At 38.1% G+C, this 26,302-nt stretch overlaps 1 protein-coding gene across 1 annotated transcript in view; it reads right to left on the bottom strand.

The window, feature by feature from the left end:
• The window catches only part of PCCA (propionyl-CoA carboxylase subunit alpha), a 345,865-nt gene that overhangs the window by 268,340 nt on the left and 51,223 nt on the right, over positions 1-26,302 (bottom strand). The window contains exons 5-6 of the mRNA XM_065902073.1: positions 24,730-24,843; positions 22,578-22,631 (exon numbers count right to left, since the gene is read on the bottom strand). Coding sequence (XP_065758145.1) covers positions 22,578-22,631; positions 24,730-24,843 — 168 coding nt within the window. The remainder of the gene's footprint in view (positions 1-22,577; positions 22,632-24,729; positions 24,844-26,302) is intronic.

The following is a 26,302-nucleotide window of genomic DNA, read 5'->3' as shown; positions in this document are numbered from 1 at the left end:
ACAGTAGAAATTGCATAGAGAGAATTACTAGAAGTCAAGAGAAGATAAAAACAAGTCATCAATGATGAATTCCATGATCTGGAAAGAAGTGTCAAGGCATTTTCACAGTATGCTAAGACCCACCCACCGTACCAACCAGAAAACAGTGCTCTCATGCTATAAGACTAATCCATCATAAGCAATTTTCAACTATCCTAAGAAAAGCCTTGTTGTTGTTGTTTAGTTGCTAAGCTGTATCCAACTCTTTGAAACCCCATGGACTGCAGCCCACCAGGCTCTTCTGTCCATGAGATTTCCCAGGCAAAAATAATGGGTTGCCATTTCCTTCTCCAGGGGATCTTCCTGATCCAGGGATTGAACCCACATCTTTCACATTGGCAGCTGGATTCTTTACCACTGAGCCACCAGGGAAGCCCTTAGAGGAGGCGAGGCTCTAGTTTAAAGACCTATCAAGAAATAAAAAGCCAACACATCACAAAATGCAAGTAATTTGGAATTAAGTCTTCTATCTTCCTTGAAAAAGTGAAAGTGAAACTCGCTCAGTCATGTCCAACTATTTGCAACTCCATGGACTATACAGTCCATGGAATTCTCCAGACCAGAATACTGGAATGGATAGCCTTTCCCTTCTCCAGGAGATCTTCCCAACCCAGGGATCGAACCCAGGTCTCCCACATTGCAGGCAGATTCTTTTACCAGCTGAGCCACAAGGGAAGCCCCTATCTTCCTTAGGTTATCTATAATAAAGCTCTAGAGATTCAGTCCATTTCCAAGATGGTTGTCCAGTCTAGTAAAGACTTTGCAAATTAACAACATGTACGTTGATTTCAGAAGACAGCACAGAAATGATCTTAGGCTGAAAAAAACATAATTTTATGGGTTTAAAATAAAAACCATACAGTTCTGGAAAACAAAAAAGTTATTATCATTGTTGGTTCTAAACAGTCAAGACATAAGCAAAATAATCAACAACTTACTCAGATATAACTTTCTAAAAAAAATAGAAAAAAGTTGTTTTAAATATTTTAACTTGCTATTTGCAACAACTCAGGATGATGTCACAGGTCCTCCAGAAACAGAATGATTTCAAAGAATGAAGCCTAAACACAGAGCAAAAGACCCAACAGTCTCTGTTTCCAATACTTTCCTCAAAGCTCCCAATCGTCTCACTTCAGGATTCCTCAAAACACCCATGGACAGTGTGCACTGTGGGGCTAGCCACCCAGCAACACTGTTAAAGCAACTCACAGATTTGACATTGTATCCCTGACTTATTAACATAAGGGTTAATGCTTTAAGCTCTGGTTCTGAAAGTTTCAACTGAATAATAATAACTGAGTGTTCTTTCAGTCTGCAAAACCAGTACAAGAGACAGACACGGAAGGAATCGAAATCTAACGCCCATAAATGAGATTCCTGAAAAAGCAAGTCCTGTGACCTACTTTACTTCCTAACTACGTTCTCAGTGTCCAGCACAGCGGGACAGGAAGACTGCTCAGTGACTATCTAATCAAATACAAAAAGGCTTTCCCCGACGGCTCAGTGGGTGAAGAATCCACCTGCAATGTAGGAGAGACAGGAGACACGGGTTTGATCCCTGGGTCGGGAAGATCCCCTGAAGAAGGAAATGGCAACCCACTCCAGTAATCTTGGCTGGAGAGGTCAATGAACAGCGGAGCCTGGTAGGCGACAGTACATGGGGTGACAAAGAGCTGGACACGACTGAGCAACTAAGACAGAGAAAGTACAAAATGCTGTCAACCCACAAAGCACCCTGACTCTCCCCTCTCCCAACACACTCCCTTCAACACCAAAAGAAACTCTTCTAAAAGGTTATCTCTGCCACTCTTTCAGATCCGTCCCACTGTATAAGTCAGCTCTGTCCTCAGCTGGCTATCCTCACAGTCACAAAATGGTTGCCAGATGCATCAAGCCCGCTCACTCACCAAAGGGTGGGCGGTGGGGGGTGGTGTGGAGCTTGAGCACCAAGGCCTCTCTAATGAATGAGAAACGTTCTTTCCCAGGAATGCCAGAAAAGCCCCACATTGTTTCATTGATCCAAACTGGCTTGAGCCTTCACTGATTCATCCTTGAATCAATAATTGTCAGAAGAGATAACATGATTATAACCAGCTTAAACAAATCACCAGTGGTGGAAAGAATGTTAGGCAAACTGTCCACTGGAATGTAAGTGACTGTGTGCACATGTCCACTCCTACCATATACAAGCATTCACCGAAGCACATTCACTTGGTAGAACCGTCACCTCCTGGCCAGACAGAAAGGTAAAGAAGCTTATCAGTAATTACCGGGCTTCCCAGGTAACTCAGTGTTAAAGAATCCGCCGACCAATGCAGGAGATTTGGGAGACACGGGTTCAATCCTTGGGTCGGGAAGATCTCCTGGAGGAGGAAATGGCAACCCATTCCAGTATTCTTGCCTGGAAATTCCATGGACAGAGGAGCCTGACGGGCTGCCGTCCATGAGGTCACAAAGAGTTGGACACGACTAAACAAACGAGCACACATATCAGTAATTAACACTGGCAGAAAGATATCAAAGGAGACAGAATCTCAAGCGACCACCTTAAACTATGATACCATCTATTCCCTTTGTATCCACAACCTCCCCTAACTGTCCTTAAGACTTGAAGGGTCAAGGGTTACCATGGATGGTCTTACTAGGGTGTTTTTCACGACTGAATAATCAAACCCTAAGGAAATAAGTTACTGCGGCTTCGAGAAATGATTCTTGGTCTCAGACTAATTTCTAAGTAAGGGAGGGCTTACTGAAAAGGGGATGATTTGCGAAGCACAAATTAGAAGACAGCACTGTTTTCACAGGGAGATGTGTCCTAGGAGCAGCAGGACAAAGTTAAGGAGGGAAGACTTCTACAGAAAGACCAGCAAGAGACTTCTAACTTCTAGGGCATTGTTTCTTGTCATATATAGTTTACATTTTTTCCTACTCCCATTATCATAACTGCATTTAATCACATAATTCTCCAGTCTGATATGCATGTGTTACAGTTAATATAGAAATACACCACATTACGTCACTACATGCTTAAAATTCCCCATTCTGTCTCCCCAGCGCTGCTCAGGTTAACATCCCAGCTTCTTACAATGACCCTCACTGATCTGCCCTGAGCCCATCTTTCCAACCTCATCCTGTAACAGAGGTCTCCTCATGCAGTCTCCTCCTGTCACATGGGCCTCTTTCTCTCTACCCAAAATGCTAATCTTCCAGCCTCAGAACATTTACACCTGCTCATTCCCTCTTCCTGGAAAGGGTTTGTCCCCAGATCCTCACATGCTGGCCGCTCCTTCTCATCTTTCAGCTCTTCCAGTTCAAATACCACAACCTCCTCTGCACCCCACCGCCACCCAGAACCCCCACCACACAAGTCCGCATCCACACCCCACCCTGGGCCAACGGCCTTCCGCAGATGACTGCCTTTGGGTCAGACGCTAACCCCTGATCCGATCAACTGTCAACAGAGTGACGGGCTCGCATGATAAAGAAAGCTTGGCAATTTAAACAACAGCAACTGCAAGCAAGGAGGCAAGGAGAAGCAAGAATATAAGCAACAAGTTCAGTATTAGTGACCAAACTGAGCTGCAAACACAGAAATGATTAACAAGTCAAGCCTATGGTGATCTCAATTTTCCTAAAAGACTGTGAAAGCATTTAGGGGCAGAGAAGTAAATTATTACCCCAATTCAAATACCAGCCATAAATTTCAGTCTTCTTTCCAGTAAAATACAGCTATCAACTGTTCTCCTCATTTCTCAACAGCAGCGTAAGCATGAAAGGATGACAGGAAAGCCACCCTGAGCATCTCTAAGAGAATGAGAACCCGAGGTGGTATTCAGTCATCAGAATACAAACCACGTTTATTAATAATATCAGAGTTATTTACAGGAGCAGTAAGTATTATTGTAGGGGACATCATGCTACAAACCTTATAGCTATCTTCACTACTGTTAGGTAAAATTCAAGATTAAAAAAGCTCATACAAACCAAAATTTAAGTTAACAGTGAAAAAAATACAGCTAAATGTTGCATCTAAATTATATTTTCAAAGAAACAGGCATTAACATGGGTTTCAAAGAAAGATATTATAGAAAACAGGAATTCTGTGACTGAAAAGAAAAACACCTTAGCATTTGCCCAGAAGATGCTGCCTGAACCTCCCATCCATCCTTCTAAATTTGGGGAGTCTTAAAGAATCTCATGCTAGGAATCAAAACCAGTGCTGCAACCCAACTATAGCAAATCCACCTTCAAAATTCTTAAAAACCCATTTGGGGTTTGTCGGTAGGAGGTAAATTAAAGCCTTATGTATTGAGAAGCAAATAATTTGAAAAATGTACAGGGGCAATGAACCCTGAAGTTATCAGGCATTGAAATGACTATAAAAGTGTTTTGTACAGTTTAAAGAGAAGAGCTAAATTTCCTATTTTTCACATATTTTTTAAAAATGTAAAAGAAACTGCTAAACTTGGCCTTTAGGTTCAAGATGCTACTTATCAACTGTTAATTTATATAAGCATCTTTTCTAGTTATTAAGTTGAAATAAAACCGATACAGCATCCAAGTAACTGAACAGGACAGATTTTGAATCAAATTAAACAATGCAATGATTTTCTGTAAACACATTACTACATAAACATTTATCAGATATTCTAAAGCAGACAAAAAGAAACCTGAATTAAAGGTTTATTAATATTAAATTCTAGTGATATTAAGAGATTAATCTGAGAAATGCTGCCATAAGTCCTAACTTCTTTCTAAATACAATTCTACCTCTAATATACAGATCTATTCAAATTGGAAAAAGGAAGAAATCTACTTTCATATTAACGATTAGCAAAAAAAAAAAAATCATCCTCATAGTTGAATTTTTAAAGACGTTTTCTATAAAGAGCCTACTCAGTACCATGCTGAAATATTCAGTAACTAGAAAATGTAAATGTAGTTACTATGATGAAAATATTTTCTTTGGTCTCTTTTAGGTTTGAGAATGTTTGAAGTCTTGAGTTATTTTTACATGCTCTTTTTGAAGGAACTGATTTCTCTACTCTTACGTTTTATATCTTAAAATGTTTGGGAAATGGTAAAAACAGAAATAATCAATTTCCTTTTTCAACAGGGAGTCCATGCAAGGTTACCTTTGTCAAGAATCAAATACTCCCTTCTCAACGACACAAGTATATATAAGAGAATATCATCTTAAAGTTCAGTTTGAGATTTTTTTAAGCTTTTTTTTTTTACTATAAAGAATTTAACAAAGAAGTTTACTAAATAAATAAGACTTGAGAAACACAAGAATTCTATAATGCCTATCTGACCCCAAATCTACTAGACCAAGAATCACTAAAACTAGTTAAGTGCTAATTATACAAGAGGCAATTTGCCAGTAATTGAAAAAAGCCTACAAAATTAACAAATGAATACTAACTGACACAAAAAAGCTGGCAATGGTTATGGAAGCTTTTGCCTTCTAAAACCATAATCAGAACTCAGAACGATTAATCAACATTTTAACACTTTCCATCTGTACAAGTGCTCAAGGTAGTACTCTGTCACTTGACAAGTTGCTTACCATTGCAAAATTTGATAATTCATGTCTTACTGAATTTTTACTGACTTGGAAGAAAATAAAACACCAATTAAAAGCAGATGTCACCTTTAATTCTAACTGGCTGACAAACTTCTCATTTTTTTTTAACTCAATGCAGAGACAGAACGCACACGGATGACAGTTTGGACAGTTAAATATTTAAAGTCACTGATATCCCCCACAAATTTGCAAGTGATTTTCCAGAACTTAACCCCATAGGGCTTTTATCTGGCAAGCATCCAAAAGGAATAGTTTCAAGTAGTCATCTAGAAGGTAAATTTATGGTTACATTTTTGCAAAGGCAAAAATACTGATACTGATCAGAACATTTCTAAGGTAACATCCTAAAGATTCCCATCTTTAACTTCATACACATAAAAAAAATTTTCCAAAAACCACATTACTCCATGTTGCTCCTCTATTAAACTCTCGCTTTAAAAAAATACTAATATAAAGATTTAATAAACCGTGCTTAACATATGTTCATGTTTAAGAGCTAAATCACATCCAACTCAATTTATCCTAAAATAGTAACAATTTCATTTGAGTATAATATTTTTCATTGTCTTTCAATATTGTATTGTTGGTCATAAATTCACTCACCTTTGCTTCTAACCATGAATCCTGAACAAAACTTAAATTCAATGTTTTGAAAAACATCAGAAAAATAAATAAGTAGACAGGTGACCACACTAACGCCCAAAGGGCAATATTAGATCTACTTTCTCACAAGAAACTGAATTTCCATGTATGTGTAAATAAAATGTATAAAGAATCACGTTATTAAAGACAGTGAGGCTAGTGTTTCCTAATGCTACTGTTTCTATGCATAAAGTAACTTAGAATAAAATCCCAAGGTCTAAAAATGTTTCTTTCTAATGTAGCAAGTTTTTCTACAGGAAGGAAACTTATGGATTTTTCCTAACATCCCAGTTTTGAGGACAACATTGTAACAAGAGACCTGGCCTGATGTGCAGTAATACTGACCCACAGGCTTCACAGATTACCCCTGAATGATCTAAGCAAGCTTTCAAAAGCCAGAACAAGCTGCTACCAATCAGGCAAAGAGGGAAAATGAATCCCAGAAGGAATCACCCCAGATATCCCTCACAATAACGGGGTCCCTAGGAGCTCTAAAGGCCTAGCAAGGCTTTGCTCACATTGACTCAGTGCATAACAATCACTTGGCTTAACAGTCAGAAGGGGTGAAGGAACCAGGTCAATCCTCTATTGTTCACTTCTGAGCTCTAACAGAGTATCTGCACTTTGACAGCAAGTCTGTCAGGAAAGAAGAACCTGAGGAAGATGAAATGGAAAGGTGGTCACAAAAAGGGGATTTCAGGGAGTGGCCTACCTGTGACAACTTCTGCAGGCCTCATCTTTGCATTTCCATCCTGCTTCATGCATTGCTAATCAGAGATCCACTGGAAGCTTCAGAACCAACTGAAAGGCCTGGCAGGGTATTTGGCTTTCAATTCTTCTACTCTGTGTATTCCCAATATATATTCATTGGGCTTAGAAACAACTCTGGAACAAGGGCAGCCACTCAGCAATGAAATGTAAATTACTGACGTGTGCTGAAACCTGGACTTGCCATCACTAATGAGCACATTAAAGGGAAAATGCTCGCTGGACGACGGCAACCTTTTTACTGAACCCTGTGTGCATGGAAAGCCACAATTCAACATCAATTAAAAGAGCTGGCTGCAAAACAGTAACAGAGCAGCCCTGTCACCACTTTTAATACCTCGGGGACCGAAAAGCTGAGACAAACATGAAATTCTTACACTTCATCGGCAAAAAATGTTGTGCAAAACATTATCGTAAATGTGGTTCACTTCAGTTAAGATTTGTGAATCATTATTTCAGTTTCTGAAGAGTGAAAATAAGATCTCTGGTGGTTAAAAAAAAAAAAGAAAAAAGCTATTAAGCTATTGCTTTGTTCATGAATTCAGTCAACAAATTCTAGACTTAGTGATCTAAAACTCACCAGAAACTTGGCAAGACTGAAAATTATATAAAATTTGTCAAAAAAAGAAGTATAAACCATGAGCTAGTGATTTAATCTCAAAATAAGCAAAATACTTGGTTTATATGAGTAGAGGATCATATATATAGAGGCAAAGATTATTATTAACTATTAACTAATTGGTGGTTGACAATGGAAAATTCTGAAATAAAATGTGAACAGACATCTAGTATCTATTAATTTTTTAATATAATTTTCATAACTAAACTTTATAAATTTTTAATGAAAATTTCAAAGTAAAAGTGGCATGAGAATGAGTAAAATAAGGCTATCATTAGTTAAACTTACCGTTTTAAGCTATTATGAGTTAGTTTTCCAAAGAATACTCTAGTACAAGTAAGCACTCATAATATTAACACATTTGAATACAACTTTATGTTTCTTTGATAACCTAAAAGCACAGCAGATTCTTAAGGCCCTAAATGATTAATAACAGATAATTATTTGTTACAACATTAAAAATCTGCTTATTTTCTCATTTTGGTTTCTGGTTAAATTTAAGTTTTCTGTATAATGGCGTGCAGTTGAACTTCAGCTTTTTCGAATCCCAGGGCTTGAAAACACAATGGACTTTAATCAAAAGAACTGACAACCTACTAGTATAAGATGAGGAAAATCATTTCACTTCAGATTCAGAATCTTCATCTAAACTTTAGATAATGATACCACAGCATATACACGGCTTGTGGGTAGGGAGGAAGCATGCGCAACCACTTTTTATCCTATTTGATAATAACTCAATGGACATAAACTCGGGCAAACTCCGGAAATAGTGAGGATTCACTATTGTGAATAAAGGCTGCACAAAGGCCGGGCGTGCTGCAGTCCATGGGGTCGAAAAAAGTCAGACATGACTTAGCGACTGAACAACCATCTCCCGAACAAGAATTCACCAGTGTGCTAGGAAGCCAACTCCTCACTCCCCCCCGTCAGAGACCCATCTGACAAAGGCTTCTCCACCCAGAGGTACACCTGCCCATCTCACAGGAATCCAGGGACTTCTGACTTTCTTTCTCCATGAAGAAAAATACACACGTGTCTGCGTGATTTCCTCAAAGGACACAAGCAACTGTCTACCTTCTATAGGATACATACTTCTTCATTATTGGTTATTTTTGATAACTCAGAAGGATTATCTTATTTTCTATCTCTTCTTATTCCTTGAGTATCTTCCAATATCTGTAGTTTCCTCACCCTCAATGCTGTTTTTAACCTCTACCAAATTTTATTACAGCTGCTAAGACCCACCCCGATCACTAGAACGATACTGGCCAAGACATCTGGAAAGGGAGCTGACCGACATGTGTGTTCTCGGTGGTTGAGGTAGTAGCTGCCACACACTGGCTCAACCAGGACATCCGCACCACAGACTCCACTGCAAACCACAACACTGCTTTCCATTTCTTTCTTTCCCATATGCTTTTCTCATTTTAACTGCTTCATGTCCTCACCTCTAGCTTTCAGGAGAAAAGCTTAACTTTTGCAGACAACTCTTAGTAGATAGGCCTTAGATCAACAGGCCTAACAAAATCATAATTATTAAATTATACAGTTTCCCCGTGGCTCAGTGGTCAAGAATCTGCCTGGCAAGGCAGGAGATGCAGGTTGGAACCCTGGGTCAGGAAGATCCCCTGGAGAAGGAAATGGCAATGCATTCTAGTAGTCTTGCCTGGGAAATCCCATACACAGAGGAGCCTGGGGGCTACAGTCCATGGGGTCACACAGAGTCGGACACGACTGACAGAGCACACATAGTCTGGCAAGGAAAACATAATGATGAGGGGGGGGTGGGAAAGAGTTGAAAACTTGTAAAGATTTTCTTTTGCTCTGTAACAAGTTGTACAATCTTTCTAAAGCCCTGAAGATAGGAGGATAGGTGATGTCTGGGCTTGAATCCTTACCCAGGCACGAAGAGTTGCATAAGCAAACTGCGCAAGCTCACCTTGCTTTTGCCTCCTACAGTTATACAGACAGTATTATCCGCCTGTAGGGGTGTTATGAAAGCAAGACAGTCTACACATAGAGTGACAGAAATAGTGCCTGGCACACAATACATATTCAAAAAAGTTAAACTGCTAAAGGTAGAAATCTTATCAATTCAAACCATGATCACAATCATTTTGCTTGTACTCTTGTAATCAATCAAAATATTTCCTCATAAGTATACCGGCTGAGAAACGTAACACATAATTTTTTCTAATGATAAGCTATTTCTCTGGTTGTGGTTCAGTTGCTAAGTCATGTATGACTCCTTGAGATCCCATGGACTGCAGAAGGCCAGGATCGTCTGTCCTCAACTATCTCCCAGTTTGCTCAAACTCATGTCCACTGAGTCGGTGATGCTATCTAACTATCCCATCCTCTATTCCCCTCTTCTCATGTTCTCAATCTTTCCCAGCATTAGAATCTTTTCCAATGAGTTGACTCTTCGCATCAAGTGGCCAAAGTATAGGAGCTTCAGCATCAGTACTTCCAATGAATATTCAGGGATGATTTCCTTTAGGACTGATTGGTCTGATCTCCTTGCTGTCCAAGGGACTCTCAAGAGTCTTCTCCAACACCACAGTTCAAAAGCATCAATTTAAAGAAAAGCATCAATTTCTTCAGCACTCAGCCTTCTTTGTGGTCCAGTTCTCATATCCATACATGACTACTGGAAAAACCATAGGTTTGACTAGACGGACCTTTGTTGGCAAAGTAATGTCTCTGCTTTTCAATATGCTGTCTAGGTTGGTCATAGCTTTCCTTCCAAGGAATAAGCGTCTTTTAATTTTGTGGCTGCAGTCATCATCCACAGTGATTTTGGAGCCCAAGAAAATAAAATTTGTCACCATTTCCACTTTTTTCCCATCTATTTGTCATGAAGTGATGAGACCAGATGCCATGATCTCAGCTTTTTGAATGCCATGATCTGAGCTTTTTGAATGCTCAGCTTTTTCTCTCCCCTCTTTCACCTTCATCAAGAGACTCTTTATTGTGCAAAAGCTTTTAATTTTCATTAGGTCCCATTTGTTTATTTTTGCTTTTATTTCCAATATTCTGGGAGGTGGGTCATAGAAGATCTTGCTGTGATTTATGTCAGAGAGTGTTTTGCCTATGTTCTCCTCTAGGAGTTTTAGAGTTTCTGGTCTTACATTTAGATCTTTAATCCATTTTGAGTTTATTTTTGTGTATGGTGTTAGAAAGTGTTCGAGTTTCATTCTTTTACAAGTGGTTGACCAGCTTTCCCAGCACCACTTGTTAAAGAGATTGTCTTTTTTCCATTGTATATTCTTGCCTCCTTTGTCAAAGATAAGGTGTCCATAGGTTCGTGGATTTATCTCTGGGCTTTCTATTCTGTTCCATTGATCTATATTTCTGTCTTTGTGCCAGTACCATACTGTCTTGATGACTGTGGCTTTAAGGTGAAAAGACAGCCCTCGGATTGGGAGAAAATAATAGCAAATGAGGAAACAGACAAAGGATTAATCTCAAAAATATACAAGCAACTCCTGAAGCTCAATTCCAGAAAAATAAATGACCCAATCAAAAAATGGGCCAAAGAACTAAACAGACATTTCTCCAAAGAAGACATACAGATGGCTAACAAACACATGAAAAGATGCTCAACATCACTCATTATCAGAGAAATGCAAATCAAAACCACAATGAGGTACCATTACACGCCAGTCAGGATGGCTGCTATCCAAAAGTCTACAAGCAATAAATGCTGGAGAGGGTGTGGAGAAAAGGGAACCCTCTTACACTGTTGGTGGGAATGCAAACTAGTACAGCCACTATGGAAAACAGTGTGGAGATTTCTTAAAAAACTGGAAATAGAACTACCATATGACCCAGCAATACCACTTCTGGGCATACACACTGAGGAATCCAGATCTGAAAGAGACACGTGCACCCCAATGTTCATCGCAGCACTGTTTATAATAGCTAGGACATGGAAGCAACCTAGATGCCCATCAGCAGATGAATGGATAAGGAAGCTGTGGTACATTTACACCATGGAATATTACTCAGCCGTTAAAAAGAATTCATTTGAATCAGTTCTAATGAGATGGATGAAACTGGAGCCCATTATACAGAGTGAGGTGAGCCAGAAAGATAAAGAACATTACAGTATACTAACGCATATATGCGGAATTTAGAAAGATGGTAACAATGGCCCTATATGCAGGGCAGAAGAAGAGACGCAGAAGTACGGAACAGACTTTTGAACTCTGTGGGAGAAGGGGAGGGTGGGATGTTTCGAAAGAACAGTATGTATATTATCTGTGGTGAAACAGACCACCAGCCCAGGTGGGAGGCATGAGTCAAGTGCTCGGGCCTGTTGGGCTGGGGGGATCCAGAGGAATCGGGTGGAGAGGGAGGTGGGATGGGAGACCGGGATGGGGAATTCGTGTAGCTCTATGGCTGATTCATATCAATGTATGACAAAACCCACTGAAAAATAAAAAAATAAATTAAAAAAAAAAAAAAAGAGACTCTTTAGTTCCTCTTCACTTTCTGCCATTAGAGTGGTATCATCTGCATATCTGAGGTTGCTGATAGTTCTCCCAGCAATCTTGATTCTAGTGTGTGATTCATCCAGTTGACATTTCTCATGAGGAATTCTGTACAGAAGTTAAATAAGCAGGATGACAATATACAGCCCTGACATACTCCTTTCGCAATTTGGAGTCAGTCCATTGTTCCATGTCTGGTTCTAACTGTTGCTTCTTAACCTGCATACAGGTTTCTTAGGAGACATGTAAGGTGGTTTGGTATTACCATCTATAAGAATTTGCCACAGTTTGTTGTGATCAATGAAGCAGATGTTTTTCTGGAATTCCCTTGCTTTTTCTACGATCCAATGGATGTCGGCAATTCGATCTCCACTTCCTCTGTGTTTTCTAAATCCAGCTTGTACATCTGGAAGTTCTCAGTTCACCTACTGCTGAAACCTAACTTGAAGGATTTTGAGCATTACTTTAGTAGTATGTGAAATGAGTGCAACTGTATGGTAATTTGAATATTCTTTGGCATTGCCTTTCTTTGGGATTGGAATGAAAACTGACCTTTTCCAGTCCTGACCTTTTCCAGTCTTTTTCTCAGTCCACTCCTGAGTTTTCCAAATTTACCAACATATTGAGTGAAGCACTTTAATAGCATTATCTTTTAGAATTTGAAAATAGCTCAGCTGGAATTCCATCATCTCCACTAGCTTTGTTCATAGTATTACTTCCTAAGGCCCACTTGACTTAACACTCCAGGATGTCTGGCTCTAGGTGAGTGACAACATCGGGGTCACTATTTTGTACAGTTCTTCTATGTATTCTTGCCCCCCTTCTTAATCTCTTCTGCTTCTGTTAGATCCTTACCATTTCTGTGCTTTATTCTGCCCATCTTTGTGTGAAATGTTCCCCTGGTATCTCTAATTTTCTTGAAGAGATCTCTTGTCTTTCCCATTTTACTGTTTTCCTTTATTTCTTTGCATTGTTCACTTAAGAAGTCTTTCTTATCTCTCCTTACTAGTCTCTGGAACTTTGCATTCAGTTGGATATACCTTTCTCTTTTTCCTTTGTCTTTTGCTTTTCTTTTCTCAGCTATTTGTAAGGCTTCCTCAGACAACCACTTTGCCTTCCTGCATTTCTCCTTCTTGGGGACGGTTTTGATCACCGCCTCCTGAACAATGTCACAAGCTTCCGTCCATAGTTTTTCAGGCGCACTCTGTCTACCAGATCTAATCCCTTGAATCTATTTGTCACTTCCACTGAAGAATCATAAGGGACCTGATTTGGGTCATTAAGGTTATTTCTCTTAAAAAAACTGCATTCAGTAACCAACTCCTATGTGAAGGACTGAATAAAAAGCTAAGAAAGTACACACATTTGCAGACATGCCCTAAGCATGCTGGGAAGTACACACACACACAAGAAAGGAACCCTCTCTGCTTAGGCAAATTAGCAATGTCACACTGTTTTTAGTATGGCACCTCAAAAACCTTGTAACAGTATCTTTAGATAAGGTCCAGTCAGAAAACAAAGCCCCAGAATCATCTCATTATTTCTGCCTCTTTGCCCCTTTTTAGAAAACATGCACTGAAAAGTCTAATTTTAGAATGTATGTGGGGCAGTAAGAATCATTAACTATATGTAACCATGATAATTAATGTTACTTCATTTAGTCTCACAAAATCCTCAATCTATTACCTTCATGAGAACAATCTTATCCACTAAATTTTAAGTATAAGAGTTACAAATAAATGGATAAAAATAAACTTTAAGAGATCACAAAGTTACTATGTTAAAAACTGCATTATAACAGTAAACTACAGAGAGGCTTCACAAATACCCTTTCTATATTCAAAATGCCAAATTTTAATTCAGCAACTTCTCTCATTTAAACAACAGTTAACAAACATACTGAAAGCTTCTTGAGTGAGACAAAAAAACTAAAAAGAGTAATTTCCACCTTCTACTCATGTACCAACTGGGTGATAATCAACAGATAATCAACATATAAACAAAATGTGGTATATATCCATATAGTAGACTATTATTCAGCCTTCAAAAGAAAAGAAATCCTGACCCGTGCTACGACATGGATAAATACATTATGCTAAAGTGAAGTAAGCCGGTTGGTCACAAACAGACAAATAATGTATGATTCCACTTAGAGTTACCCAGAGCAGTTAAATTCAGAGACAGAAAGTAGGAGGGGTAGGGGAAACAGAATGTTACTATTTAATGGGTTGAGAGTTTCAGTTCTGGATGATGAAGGAATTCTGGAGATGAAGGTAGTGATAGACCGTGTAGCAATAAGTATACTTAATACCACCAAATTGTACACTTAAAAATGGATTAAAAGGTAAAGTTTATGTTATGTATAATTTACCACATTTAAACATAATAAAAAATGAACTTAATAATTATTCTACATAACCAAAACAAAAAAAAACAAAAATAAAAATCAGTATTAATTTCAACTGAATGCTATTTGGGTCATTAATGAAGGAAATGTCTTAACTCACTTCAAAAAACATTTAAAGGAAAAATTATGACATTTTCCCATGGAATTTATAACATATGCAGATGAAATACATACGAAAACTCAACACAGAGAATGGAGATGGAAAGAAGGAAATAGTAGGCTATAAAACCGCAAAATTTCTACATTGTACATGAAATGGTATAATACTGTACTAGGTCTAAGCAGACCATATAAAGTAAGGATGTATACTGTAATCCCTTAGGAAAACCACTAAACAATTTAAAACGGAATTCCAGAAAATAAAATAACCCAAAGAAGACAGGAAAGACAGAGAAAGAGGAGACAATCACAAAATTTTATAAAATGTTAGACACAAGTCCAGTCATAGTGGTAATTTATTAAATGTAACAGACTCTACAGAAGGTAACAGATTCTACAGAAATTACATAGTGGCAATAGTTATATAACTTGTTTTTACATTATAAAAGGGTGAGTGTTATGATATAAATTATATCTCAGAAAAAGCTCTCTTTAAAGAAAATAAGACTGAGGCAAACCAAAAAGTTTAAAAGGCCAAACACTACAATTAAAAAATACAGATTAAAAAGTGTGGCGTGACAACACGCTGGCTACAAGAGACATGAATCAGATGGAGAAAACCAAGTCCTGCCAACAGTAAGCATCAGTCTTTCAAATCAAACATTATGCAACTTGTCTAAGATCACAGAGTAATCACAGAGAAGTGGCAGAGTAAGAATTTTAACTCAGACTCCAGACGGTAGTGCAAGCAAGCAGACAGAAAGGAGAGAGCGGAGGAAAGTGCAAGTATAAAATTCAAACTGTTTTAACCTCAAGCCAAAGGGAGAGAAAAGCCTTGCCACGAAATCACCCCCAAGCCCCACAACTCTAAACAAATCTGCCTTAAAGACTCCCTAAAAACAGATTTTTCCTTTTCAAGGGCATCAGATTTAGAGCATTTCTAGGCTGTATCATCTTCCCGAAACTGAATTCTAAGCCAGCGCGTTCTCAATCATGTCCTTAAACATCTCACACACAGTCCATTATGACGAGGGCTTTGGGAAGCTTGTTTCACAGGTATTCAGTAAGCCTTCCGAACATGACAGAGTTATAGTCACGAAGTAGAACCTATTACAAAGTTACTGGCAAAAGGACAGAGTCACCAGATCTCTCCTCTAAATTCAGGAAGACATTGTTAATTCAACAGAAGATCCCTGAGAGGAAACGGACATCCATGATTACTCTGTAGTTCTCCCAACTCACTTTACCTGTAACAGCAAATCCAAGCCAAGAGAGTTACTTCCACTGACATCCAAGCTCAGCAGACCAGAAAACCCAAAGAAATATTCTGATCTTAGACCTTAGCAATGGTACACCAATTAGAGGGGGGAAAGGTAGTCAAAAGAGAAACAGTTTCCACCAACAGTAAAAATAGGTGCCGGCCAAAGCTGTCAATTCAAAACAAAACACTAACAATCCTGTCTAGTTCCAGTTCATCTTAAAAGCAGTTCACATTTACTAAGCGTGGGACTAACAAAGACTTTTGCAAGATACTATGCTCTCATTTTCGGGGCTATGTGACATTGGGCAAGGCACTTATTCTGAGATTGTTCTCTTTGATATAAGTCATAAGATACCACACATTGTCAGAAAGATTAAGAATGTTGCAAGAGTATCTGCATGTAGGTATTCCACATCCATTTCTAAAAGTCTGGGGTAAGGAAAGAAAATTTCTGTGCCACTTCTTGTTAGTTTAGCCGTTCAGTCGTGTCTGACTCTGGAACCCCCATGGACTGTAGCCCACCAGGCTCCTCTGTCCATGGGATTCCCCAGGTAAGAACACTGGAGTGGGCAGCCATGCCCTCCTGCAGGGGATCTTCCCAACCCAGGGATCGCACCTGCACTGGCAGATGGAATTCTTAACCACTGAGCCACCTGGGGAGCCCCACTTCTCTTCTTACAAACAAACAAAATCTTACTTCAGCAAATATGAGTACCCTATATAACAAATTTACAAGCAAATTCTAGCAGGCTAACACAAATGCATCCATGCACTCCAGAAGAATACACATTTGGCAGCAACAGTAGACACTCGGGATTTAAACTAGGGGCTGGGGTCAGACATTCACAGAAGAAACCTTCCTTTTCAATGTATACGTGTGACTTAAGTTTCTTAAGACTTTACATTCTCAAAACTTTTTTATTTTAATATAATAAAATCATAGACCTGTGTCCAAAACGGAAATTTCTAATAATGTTAGGAGCAGTTACGTAGTTAAAACTAGATGTCTACAAAATAAAGTGTAGTATTAACCTTTTTAAGTCATGACATACATAATTAAGTCACACACAAAACATACTTCCATGAGATATCCAGATAATAAACTATGTAGATAAAATAATAGTTACAAAACAACTTTGGGCTTACAAGGTCTTTGTTTTCTTTTTTCTACTCAAAAAAAAATTTTTTTTTTTCAAATATGAGTGAACAGGGCATAAAATGGATTATTTTAAATGCACTCTTAATATTTTAAGAACAAAAATGTTGTTAAACAAAGTCATTGGCAAACTTGCTAACTTCATAATTTTAGTATCAGTTGTCAAGTACTTAATACACACTTCACAGTTCCTACACACTGTGGATTACAATCTTGCAACTGAAGACCTATGACCTCACAAAAGGGTTTCTTCAAATTTGTATCTACACAAGCTGATCGTATGCTACCTCTGTTATTATAAACTGGGGGAACAGAATTCTGTATGTTCTGGCTAAATTCTCTACAGGTATTTGGTCTTCAGTGTTTGGTTTCTGACGTTTTCCAACTAAGCAAACCACAGTACAGGATTTTCTTAAGCTCTGTGTACTTAGGCTCATCTCACTGAGGTCAAGTCCTGATTCTGTTCCTTGCCAATAGCGTGTGATTGCTGGCCTATCACTGCATCTGAGTCTCAGATGTCTTTTTGTTAAATGGCTGCATGAATTAAATGAAGTCATATAGATCAAGGTCAAAGTATTTTGCAAACTACAGAATCATGAATGTGTGTACAGGAATATAATATTATCTGATTACTAATCTCAACAGGAAAAACACCTAAGCTCACAAAATACAGATGAAAATAATATCAGATTTCCCAAAAAATGATAATATTAACTCTCTCATTCTAAAAAAAGAAAAAAAAGAAAACTCTTCAATAGCTCTATTGACTAAAGTAATAATTATTAACTAACACCTAATAATGATAAGGTGATCTGCCTGGTATTGCCAAACTTTGTGCTAAGTTCATTATACACATGGTTTCTAACCTTTACAACAACCCTACAGGGTAGATGTCATTCTCTTCAGTTTAAAGGAAAAAATTTTGAGCTGTTTCCAAAATTTGCTACTACAAACAACCTTAAAATGAACATTTTTAAAGAATATCTTTGTAGGTGAAATTCTTAAGAGTGGAATTATTGAGTCAAAAGAATATATTAGCTTTAAATTTTGGTAATCCTAGCAAATTTCTGGGAAAAAAAGAAAAAAGAGGGCTGAAAAAATTTACACTCCCATGAACAAAAAGACGCTTCCTGTTCAATTGCCTACACTGGGCATTATAGCTATTTTTCAAAGGCTTGGGTTAATTCAATGGATTTTAAAAATTCACCTCACTATTGTTTTTGAAAGTTATACTCTTCATCTTACTAAAAAGTCTCCAACAAAGAGAGACAAAAAATACAATCATCACACCTCAACTGCTTCCCACAGTTCCCCTCTCCACCCTCAATGCTGAGCATTGTGGATAGAATGCACTATCTGTACACATGCATATATACACTTATCTTTTAAATACATGGATAAGATCCATACATGAGACAAATTATTATATCTAACATGAATTTCTTATAAAGGTAACTACTGCAACTTACAATGCTGAGCTGCATTAAAATACGGTATGATAACATGAAAAATATACATATATAAAGACCAGAAAGATAACAAAATACTAGGAAATCTTTTCAATGTGTGCTCAGTTGCTCAGTCTGACTTTTTTTGAACCCTATGGTCTGCAGCCTGCCAGGCTCCTCTGTCCATGGGATTTCCCAAGCAAAAATATTGGAGTGGGTTACCACTTCCTTCTCCAGGGGATCTTCCCTACCCAGGGATCAAATCTGCATCTCTTGCATTGGCAGGCAGATTCTTTACCAACTGCGCCACCTGAGAAGCCCCAGGAAATACCTTTAAATCTCACTTAATCTTTAAACCACTCTTTCAGGGGCTGAAATAAGATTTTGTTTAAATTATATACAGTAGGGATACTCTATAATCTGATCCCACTTCATGTAAGTTAAGCATAAAGAATAATTAGCCTTGTAAAACATATGTATAACATTTAGAATGCTTTTGACATTTGATTCATGGTACTTTCTAAAGCAAAAAAAATTGCATAAATCAAAAAAATTTAAGAAACCATTTTATTCAAAGCTGTAAACTAAAAACAATGTATCAGATGATAAAGCACAAATATCTTTTATATCAACAAAGTAAATGTTATGTTGATTTTGAACAGCAATAAAACAAATACAGAACCAGAAATTAATGGGGGGGCCTCCACATTTGATTAAACTTCAAACATAAGTCACACCATTACAGTAAAAGGAACTCCACAGTAATTAAGCTTAAACATTTCTTTTCCATGTTCTGCTCATCTTTCTTGCCAAAGGTTGTCACCAACATAGTAGTCTATTACCACTATCTTGGAAAACAGATGCAAGAATACACCCAGTTTGAGATAATAACTATTAGATTTCAATGGCTCATCACTAACCACACAATGCTGATATGAATAACAAAATCAGTAAGCAATTTTATGTCATTCTGTTATTTTTATGGAATTTGCCAGCTATAGCCAGACATTTCAAAAGGAATAATTTAAATGGCACACTTCAATGGGAAAAGTTTTAATGCTAGGAAAATTATATCTCAAGTAAGAATCTTGCCATGATGTACAAAAAGAGGTTAGTTATCATCAGCTACATATTTTCCATGGTGAATAAAAACACATGGCAATTCCACTTTCCCATTACAAAACCATCCCTTCTGTCATAGGAGGAAAGTTTTCTTGCAGGTTATTCTATGATTCTTCATCTAATAATATTTACTGAATCTTTCCATAACATTCATTGAACTTACTACACAGAAATCATTAGGTGATAAAACAAATGGGAAACAAAGAATGAGAAGACCCAGTTTCTTATTTTAAGAGACTAAAATACAGACACAATTTTAACATATTAGGGAAGGTGGTATACCAAGTAAGAAATTTTTTCAAAAATGTTAATGCTCTAGAAGACAGAGGAAAGAGATTAGTCCTCACCAGAAGGACATGGAAAACTATTCTGGTAGAGGCAACATGAACTGTGCCTTCAAGGAGAGATCGTAGTTGGAAATGCGGGGCAAGGGGACAGGCGGGACCACTGACGACAGTGGTAATATGGATGGGACAGGGAGAGCCAGCCGCATTTGGGAACAGCATGCAGTCTGGCTTGGCTGAGGCAAAGCATGGGTAAATTAAAATGGAGGAGATAAAAATAGAAAAATAAATGAGAAAGGAGGGTAGTCACACACTCTATCCTCTTTTCTCTAACATGAAACGCCCAATGGCACAATCTTATTCTCATTAACAGAGAGTCTGAACTTCTTCATAACACTTTCCTCCCTGAAGTCATGAGGGTACTTGACGTACTTTTCACAACATGACTGTGAGCTGCTCATGAGTAAGACACACATCTGATGCAATTTTATATCCTTCTTAAATGCCTTGAACATAAGATAGTAACTAATCCTTTTTAATGACTGAATAAATGCATCAATGAACATATTAGCATTTCACTTCTCCCAGACTCAGGTACTCACTCATCTGTACCAGCAGCTGGCAAACTTCTTCTATGAAGGGCCATACCATAAATATTTACTTGCAGACCATTCAGTCTTTACTACAGCTCTGCAACTCTGCTGTTCTAAAGCAGAAGCAGCCACAGACAACTCACCTGTTATCTCTGCGAGGCTGTGTGACAACAAAGCTTAATTTATAATACAAAAACAGGCCACAGCTGCATTTGGCCTATGGACCATAGTTTAGAGACTCCTCATTCATACAAACTTAAATATGTCATGTTGTACAAAAACATTTAAAATATATTCGAATCATTTTCTTACATAATAACAGAACCTCAGCCAAAATTTCAAACAAGGTAATAAAAAGTGATAAATAGGAAATTGTGGATAAACTGCACAAAACCTGGGCAATCTGGACCCTCAGATATCTATACCTCATGTGCCCTCTTCAAACATTTTTTACTATTAGCCATCTTTGTGAGCTCACGTCACAACTTCTTTATGCCTTAGTTTTTAATCTATAAAGTAAATTGGTTGAAACAGATTGTTCTGAGCTAGAACTCTATGATCTTCAGATTTGTCCAAATTAAGTTTATGAAGTTTAAGTAAAAACTGTCAATGCTATGGTTTTTCCAGTCATCATGTAGAGATGTGAGAGCTGGACCATAAAGAAGGCTGAGTGCTGAAGAATTGATGCTTTTGGATTGTGGTGCTGGAGGAGACTCTTGAGAAGCCCTTGGACTGCAAGGAGATCCAACCAGTCCGTCCTAAAGGAAATAAACCCTGAATATTCATTGAAAGGACTGATGCTGAAGCTGACGCTCCAATGTTTTGGCCACCTGATGTGAACAACTGACTCATTTGAAAAGACCCTGATGCTGGAAAAGACTGAAGGCAAAGGAGAAGGGAGCAGCAGCAGATGAGATGGCTAGATAGCATTATCGACTCAATGGACATGAATTTGCACAAACTGAAGGACAGGGGAGCCCAGAATGCTGTAGTTCATGGGGTCACAGAGTCAGATATGACTTAGCAACTGAACAAAAATAACATCTTCAAAATGGTTAATTGCATTCATAAATAATTTTGAACCAATAGAAGAACAAAATACAAGCATACTGCAGAAACAAAGTATAATGTACTAAAGTTAACAATACCTAATGAGTTTCTTGAAACATTATTCAATATCATACTTTAGTACCCAAAAACTAAGGTCTCAGTACCATCTTGAATGTAGATATAAATACACTTAGAAAATCAGTTTAATAGCAAATATAGGTTCACATACCTAGTCAGGATGATGGTATCAGCAGGATACTCAAATCATTAAAAAAAAAAAAAAAATTTCCCACAATAAAGAAGCAGTAGTAAGATTTGATATTAAATGCCATGCTGCTTCTAAGTTGCTTCAGTCGTGTCCGACTCTGTGTGATCCCATAGACAGCAGCCCACCAGGTTCCCCCATCCCTGGGATTCTCCAGGCAAGAACACTGGAGTGGGTTGCCATTTCCTTCTCCAATGCATGAAAGTGAAAAGCGAAAGTGAAGTCGCTCAGTCATGTCCCACTCTTAGCGACCCCATAGACTGCAGCCTACCAGGCTCCTCCGTCCATGGGATTTTCCAGGCAAGAGCACTGCAGTGGGTTGCCATTGCCTTCTCCATTAAATGCCATAATAGGCAATAAAAGGGGCAAATATCAGAATCTTACTTCTGGCTTCACATTCCTGCTTGTGGTACAATAACTAATAAATCACTGGACACCCTGACATATTTAGCTAAAAGTCTGAAATATTTAATTTTAAAAGTCAAAGTCCACACAATGTGTAATAAACTAGGTATCATTCATTATTTGTAATGATGATTTTACAACTTTTCCATCTTTACTCTTCAAATCAGAACTTAAGATAACAAAATAAAGTCTTCACTTTTCCCAAACTATTTTCAAAGAACCATTGGGTCAATTAAAAGTCACCACTCACCATTACCCACATTTACAAAAGTAACACCATCACATTGCTTTCTGAAATGTAAGCTAATAGTTTCTCATTCATTACAAACTTACCAAACGTTTGGCAAATTCTTTGTTTTCTGAGAGAAATCCATAACCTGGATGTACCTTAGAAATGAAAACAAAAAGCACTTTCAGTTTTTATCAATTTGCGAAACCTTTATAATAAGCAAAACAAAGAGAATGTTAATGCATGTATTGTATTGACCTCTCTAACATCCTGAATAGCTCCAACTCAGTTTCTGAGTTCAAACCCAAATCCCAAGAAATCACTGGCAGCACGCTGCTTCTGACCTAACCACAGTCAGAGCCGGCTACACACACAACTTCCTGCCCACTTGCACTTGGCTATGCTATTCAGCCCCACCCAAACTCCCCCACTTTTCCTGGGACCAACTTTGGTCCTAAGCTTGGTGGGTCAAAGAGTTATGTTAAAGGAAACCTTTCACAAGATGGATGAAAAACTCTTTAACTCCCCTTTCTTTACAGTACCAGAAAAACTGCTACTTTCCAACACCCTGGCTACTAAACCAATGAATGTATTTTATTCCTGATAATATGAACATACTCAGCCACTACCCAATGATCAGTTTTCATCAAACTTAACTAAAATCAATGTTTGGCTTTACTTTTTCACCATACTCTGGATTTTTCTTCTAATATTTGCCCCTCTTTCCCTCCTCATCCCACCCAGCCAGTCACAACCACTCCATGCTCTCCTCTCTCATAAGCCACACAGCAACAACTTAAATTTTACCATCCTGTTCTAACCAAGTAATTGTGACCAAATGTAAACTGAGCCACCCTATTATTAGTATTAAACATATTTCTAAGAAAATAATTCTGCTACATGTCAGATTTCTAAGTGAGCCAATATCATAATCTAATCTAGAAGTATTTATATACATTTGAGATTTCTTTTTTTACCTGAATGTTTATTTTTTTCTCTGCAATTACATGATCAATTTGGAATAAAAAAATAGGATCTTTTTTCACTCAATTTTAATCTATTTTTTCAAATTTTTATTTTATTTTGGAGCATAGGCAATTCATAATGTTGTGACAGCTTCAGGTGGACGGCAAAGAGACTCAGCCATACATATACACGTATCCACTCTCCCCCAAACTCCCCTCCCATCCAGGCTGCCACATAAGTATCTTCACACCTGAGATTTTTTAAATGTTAAACTAAGCTTTATGAACATGGTACAGAGTAATTTACACTACTACATCATATGAGAAGAGTTTCACTCCATCAAATTTCACTTTATATAAACATTTAACTGAAGATTATATTCTGACAATCTATACTTTCACTATAGAGTTAACAGAGTTTTATCTTTACAGGTTAACAGAGTTTTACCTTCACTAACTCTGCTAATAAATTATAACATCTATAACAGGGGCTCATGAATTCAGTTTTTTCTTCAAACAGGCACCTTACTAAAACTCTTTTTTTTTCCCCAAAAGAAATGTGCCCACTAATTGAAGCACTCCAGGCTAATTGCTGGTATTGGCTGTTTCTATCCAATTTTAGATAACTCTGCAGTTATCTATTTACCTATTAACCTATTTTTTTAACATCATATGTAATTAGTTCTCTGATAAACAAACACACACAGCAACAATATTAATAAAACACTATGGCCGATCAGAAACTATCTTTTTCCTTGGATGCCACTCCATTCACACAGAATTAGGGATGGGGAGAAATGCCAAATCATGTACATTCCATTGACACCAAATCCAAATAATTACTAACTGCATTTTATTTCTGTAAGTATAAGGAGACACAGATAATTTCTGAATGATTAAAACAGAATTTAAGACAGGGTCTTTTGGATCCTATTTATAAAACACATTTTTTTAATACTATTATCACACTGAAAGGGTTAATATTCAAAACTAATCGGGATTTCTTTTTTTTCCCTTCTCCTAGCAAATTTGTAAATAAGCTGAAACTGCTCCCTGGTGTGAAAGCTGAACCCAAAAGCCACCTGCGAGATCAGAGACCAACCCGGCCAGATGCCACAGAGCCTGGGACTCCCAGTAGCGGATTCGGCCACGTTTCACTCATGTGACATGAACTGCAACAGCACTTTAGAGCATTCTTTCCCCCCACCCCCCTTTTTTTTTAAATACAAACGCTAGCGTTCCGCTCACTACATATGAAACAGCTGCAGCAGATGGGCTCATTCGGACTCACAGCTTGCGCGCCGCTGCTCCTGACGGCATCCATGATGGCGTCCATGTTGAGGTAGCTCTTAGCGGTAGGAGCTGGGCCCACGCAGACAGCCTCATCCGCCATCTTCACGTGAACCTGAAGAGAGATGTCTGCGTTACCAGGGCCCCCCAGCCAACAGAACTACCTGCATCTGCAAGGACACAGAGAACGGCCGACCCGAGTGCATCGCTACCCTCAGGCTCTCTCCGAATGTGCGCTAGGAAGCTACAGTGTGGCAAAGAAGCTCAGGGGCTACATCACCCATGGTTTCACTTATCACAAGCCCAATTCACTGTCTAACCCGATCATTTCCACACCCATTTCATTAGGTAAAATCACAGCAAACAACTTCAGCCTCCTACTCAGTTCATCACTACATAAATCTCCTATCAAAAACTACCCCGTTACATGGAGCCAGGGCAGCCTAATATACTAATAACAAGCACTCCTGCCCAGTTCTAAGCAGGCTCCCCAGGAAGTGGAGATAATTAGAGGAACCGAGTGAAGGGATGGGGTGAGTGTTTCTGCCCAGCATCAGGTCAGCGCCAGGCCCAAACTGAAGCCCAGGACTGAAGAGTTCAGTACCGCCACACATGCGCCAGAAAACCTTGAGAACTGCTTAAACAGTCTCACATTCGATACTCATCCATTTTAACCTTTCATCCTAAAAGAACCGATACCTGCATTAAGTTCTAAATCAACTCCAAATTTAAGAATATGTGCTCCATTTTTAAGACTACTCCCTCCACAAGTGTTTCAAACCTATTTTTGCTTAAGAAACGCAAGGCATTCAATACAGAGTACAGTAAGTTACTTCTGAAAACAATCTATTCTTTTAAAATGATGAAAAGGATTCACAATTTTTGAAATGGCTTTTCCTAATAGTTTTCCAGGTTAAGGAACTCTATTTAAATTTATTTTACAAGGCAGACATTAAAAACTGGGACACATCCATATACCTGGACATGTATGACCCTCTTCCAAAAAGTCTAAGGTGCAAAATAAATTTGGGTATTGCTAAGTTATATTCCCCAGCTATAAGGTAGTTTTTAAAGAAGCACTTGGTTTTAAATGAGATCTATCCAAAAAACAAAAACAACCCACCCAAGTCATCTTTAAGAAAGTTCAGAGCTATCTTTATCAATTCAATTAAATATTTTCAAACTAAGCAAAAAACTGTATGGTGTATTGAAAGGTTAAAAATACTTACTACTCAAAGGATTTACAGATCAGTATCTTAACATCAAATACTCAAATCCACACAGTTCAGTTTCTTTAATAATATTGGAGGAAAGGGCAGCCGGGCTCACAAAAGAATCCTAAAGATTGTCAAATTCAAAGCAAGGCTCTCCTGTATGCCTTGCTTATTCCCAACTTCAACTTGCTCTTCTCCCCTCAGACCAGAACGGCCGCTCTTCTACTGCCTTCAGCCCAGGTCAGTCCCTGTTAGAGCAATATTGTTGCTGTAGTTGTGGTTGTGGGTTTTCTTTATAAGAAAGAAACTGAACACTGAACAATCCTTTAAAAAGAATGCCTAAGCCAGGTGGGGATAGTT

The sequence above is a fragment of the Muntiacus reevesi genome, chromosome 11, assembly GCF_963930625.1.
Source record: "Muntiacus reevesi chromosome 11, mMunRee1.1, whole genome shotgun sequence".
In the NCBI taxonomy this organism is placed as follows: domain Eukaryota; kingdom Metazoa; phylum Chordata; class Mammalia; order Artiodactyla; family Cervidae; genus Muntiacus; species Muntiacus reevesi.
The sequence above is the reverse complement of the archived record's forward strand: the minus strand, read 5'-3'. Positions and strand labels throughout refer to the sequence as shown.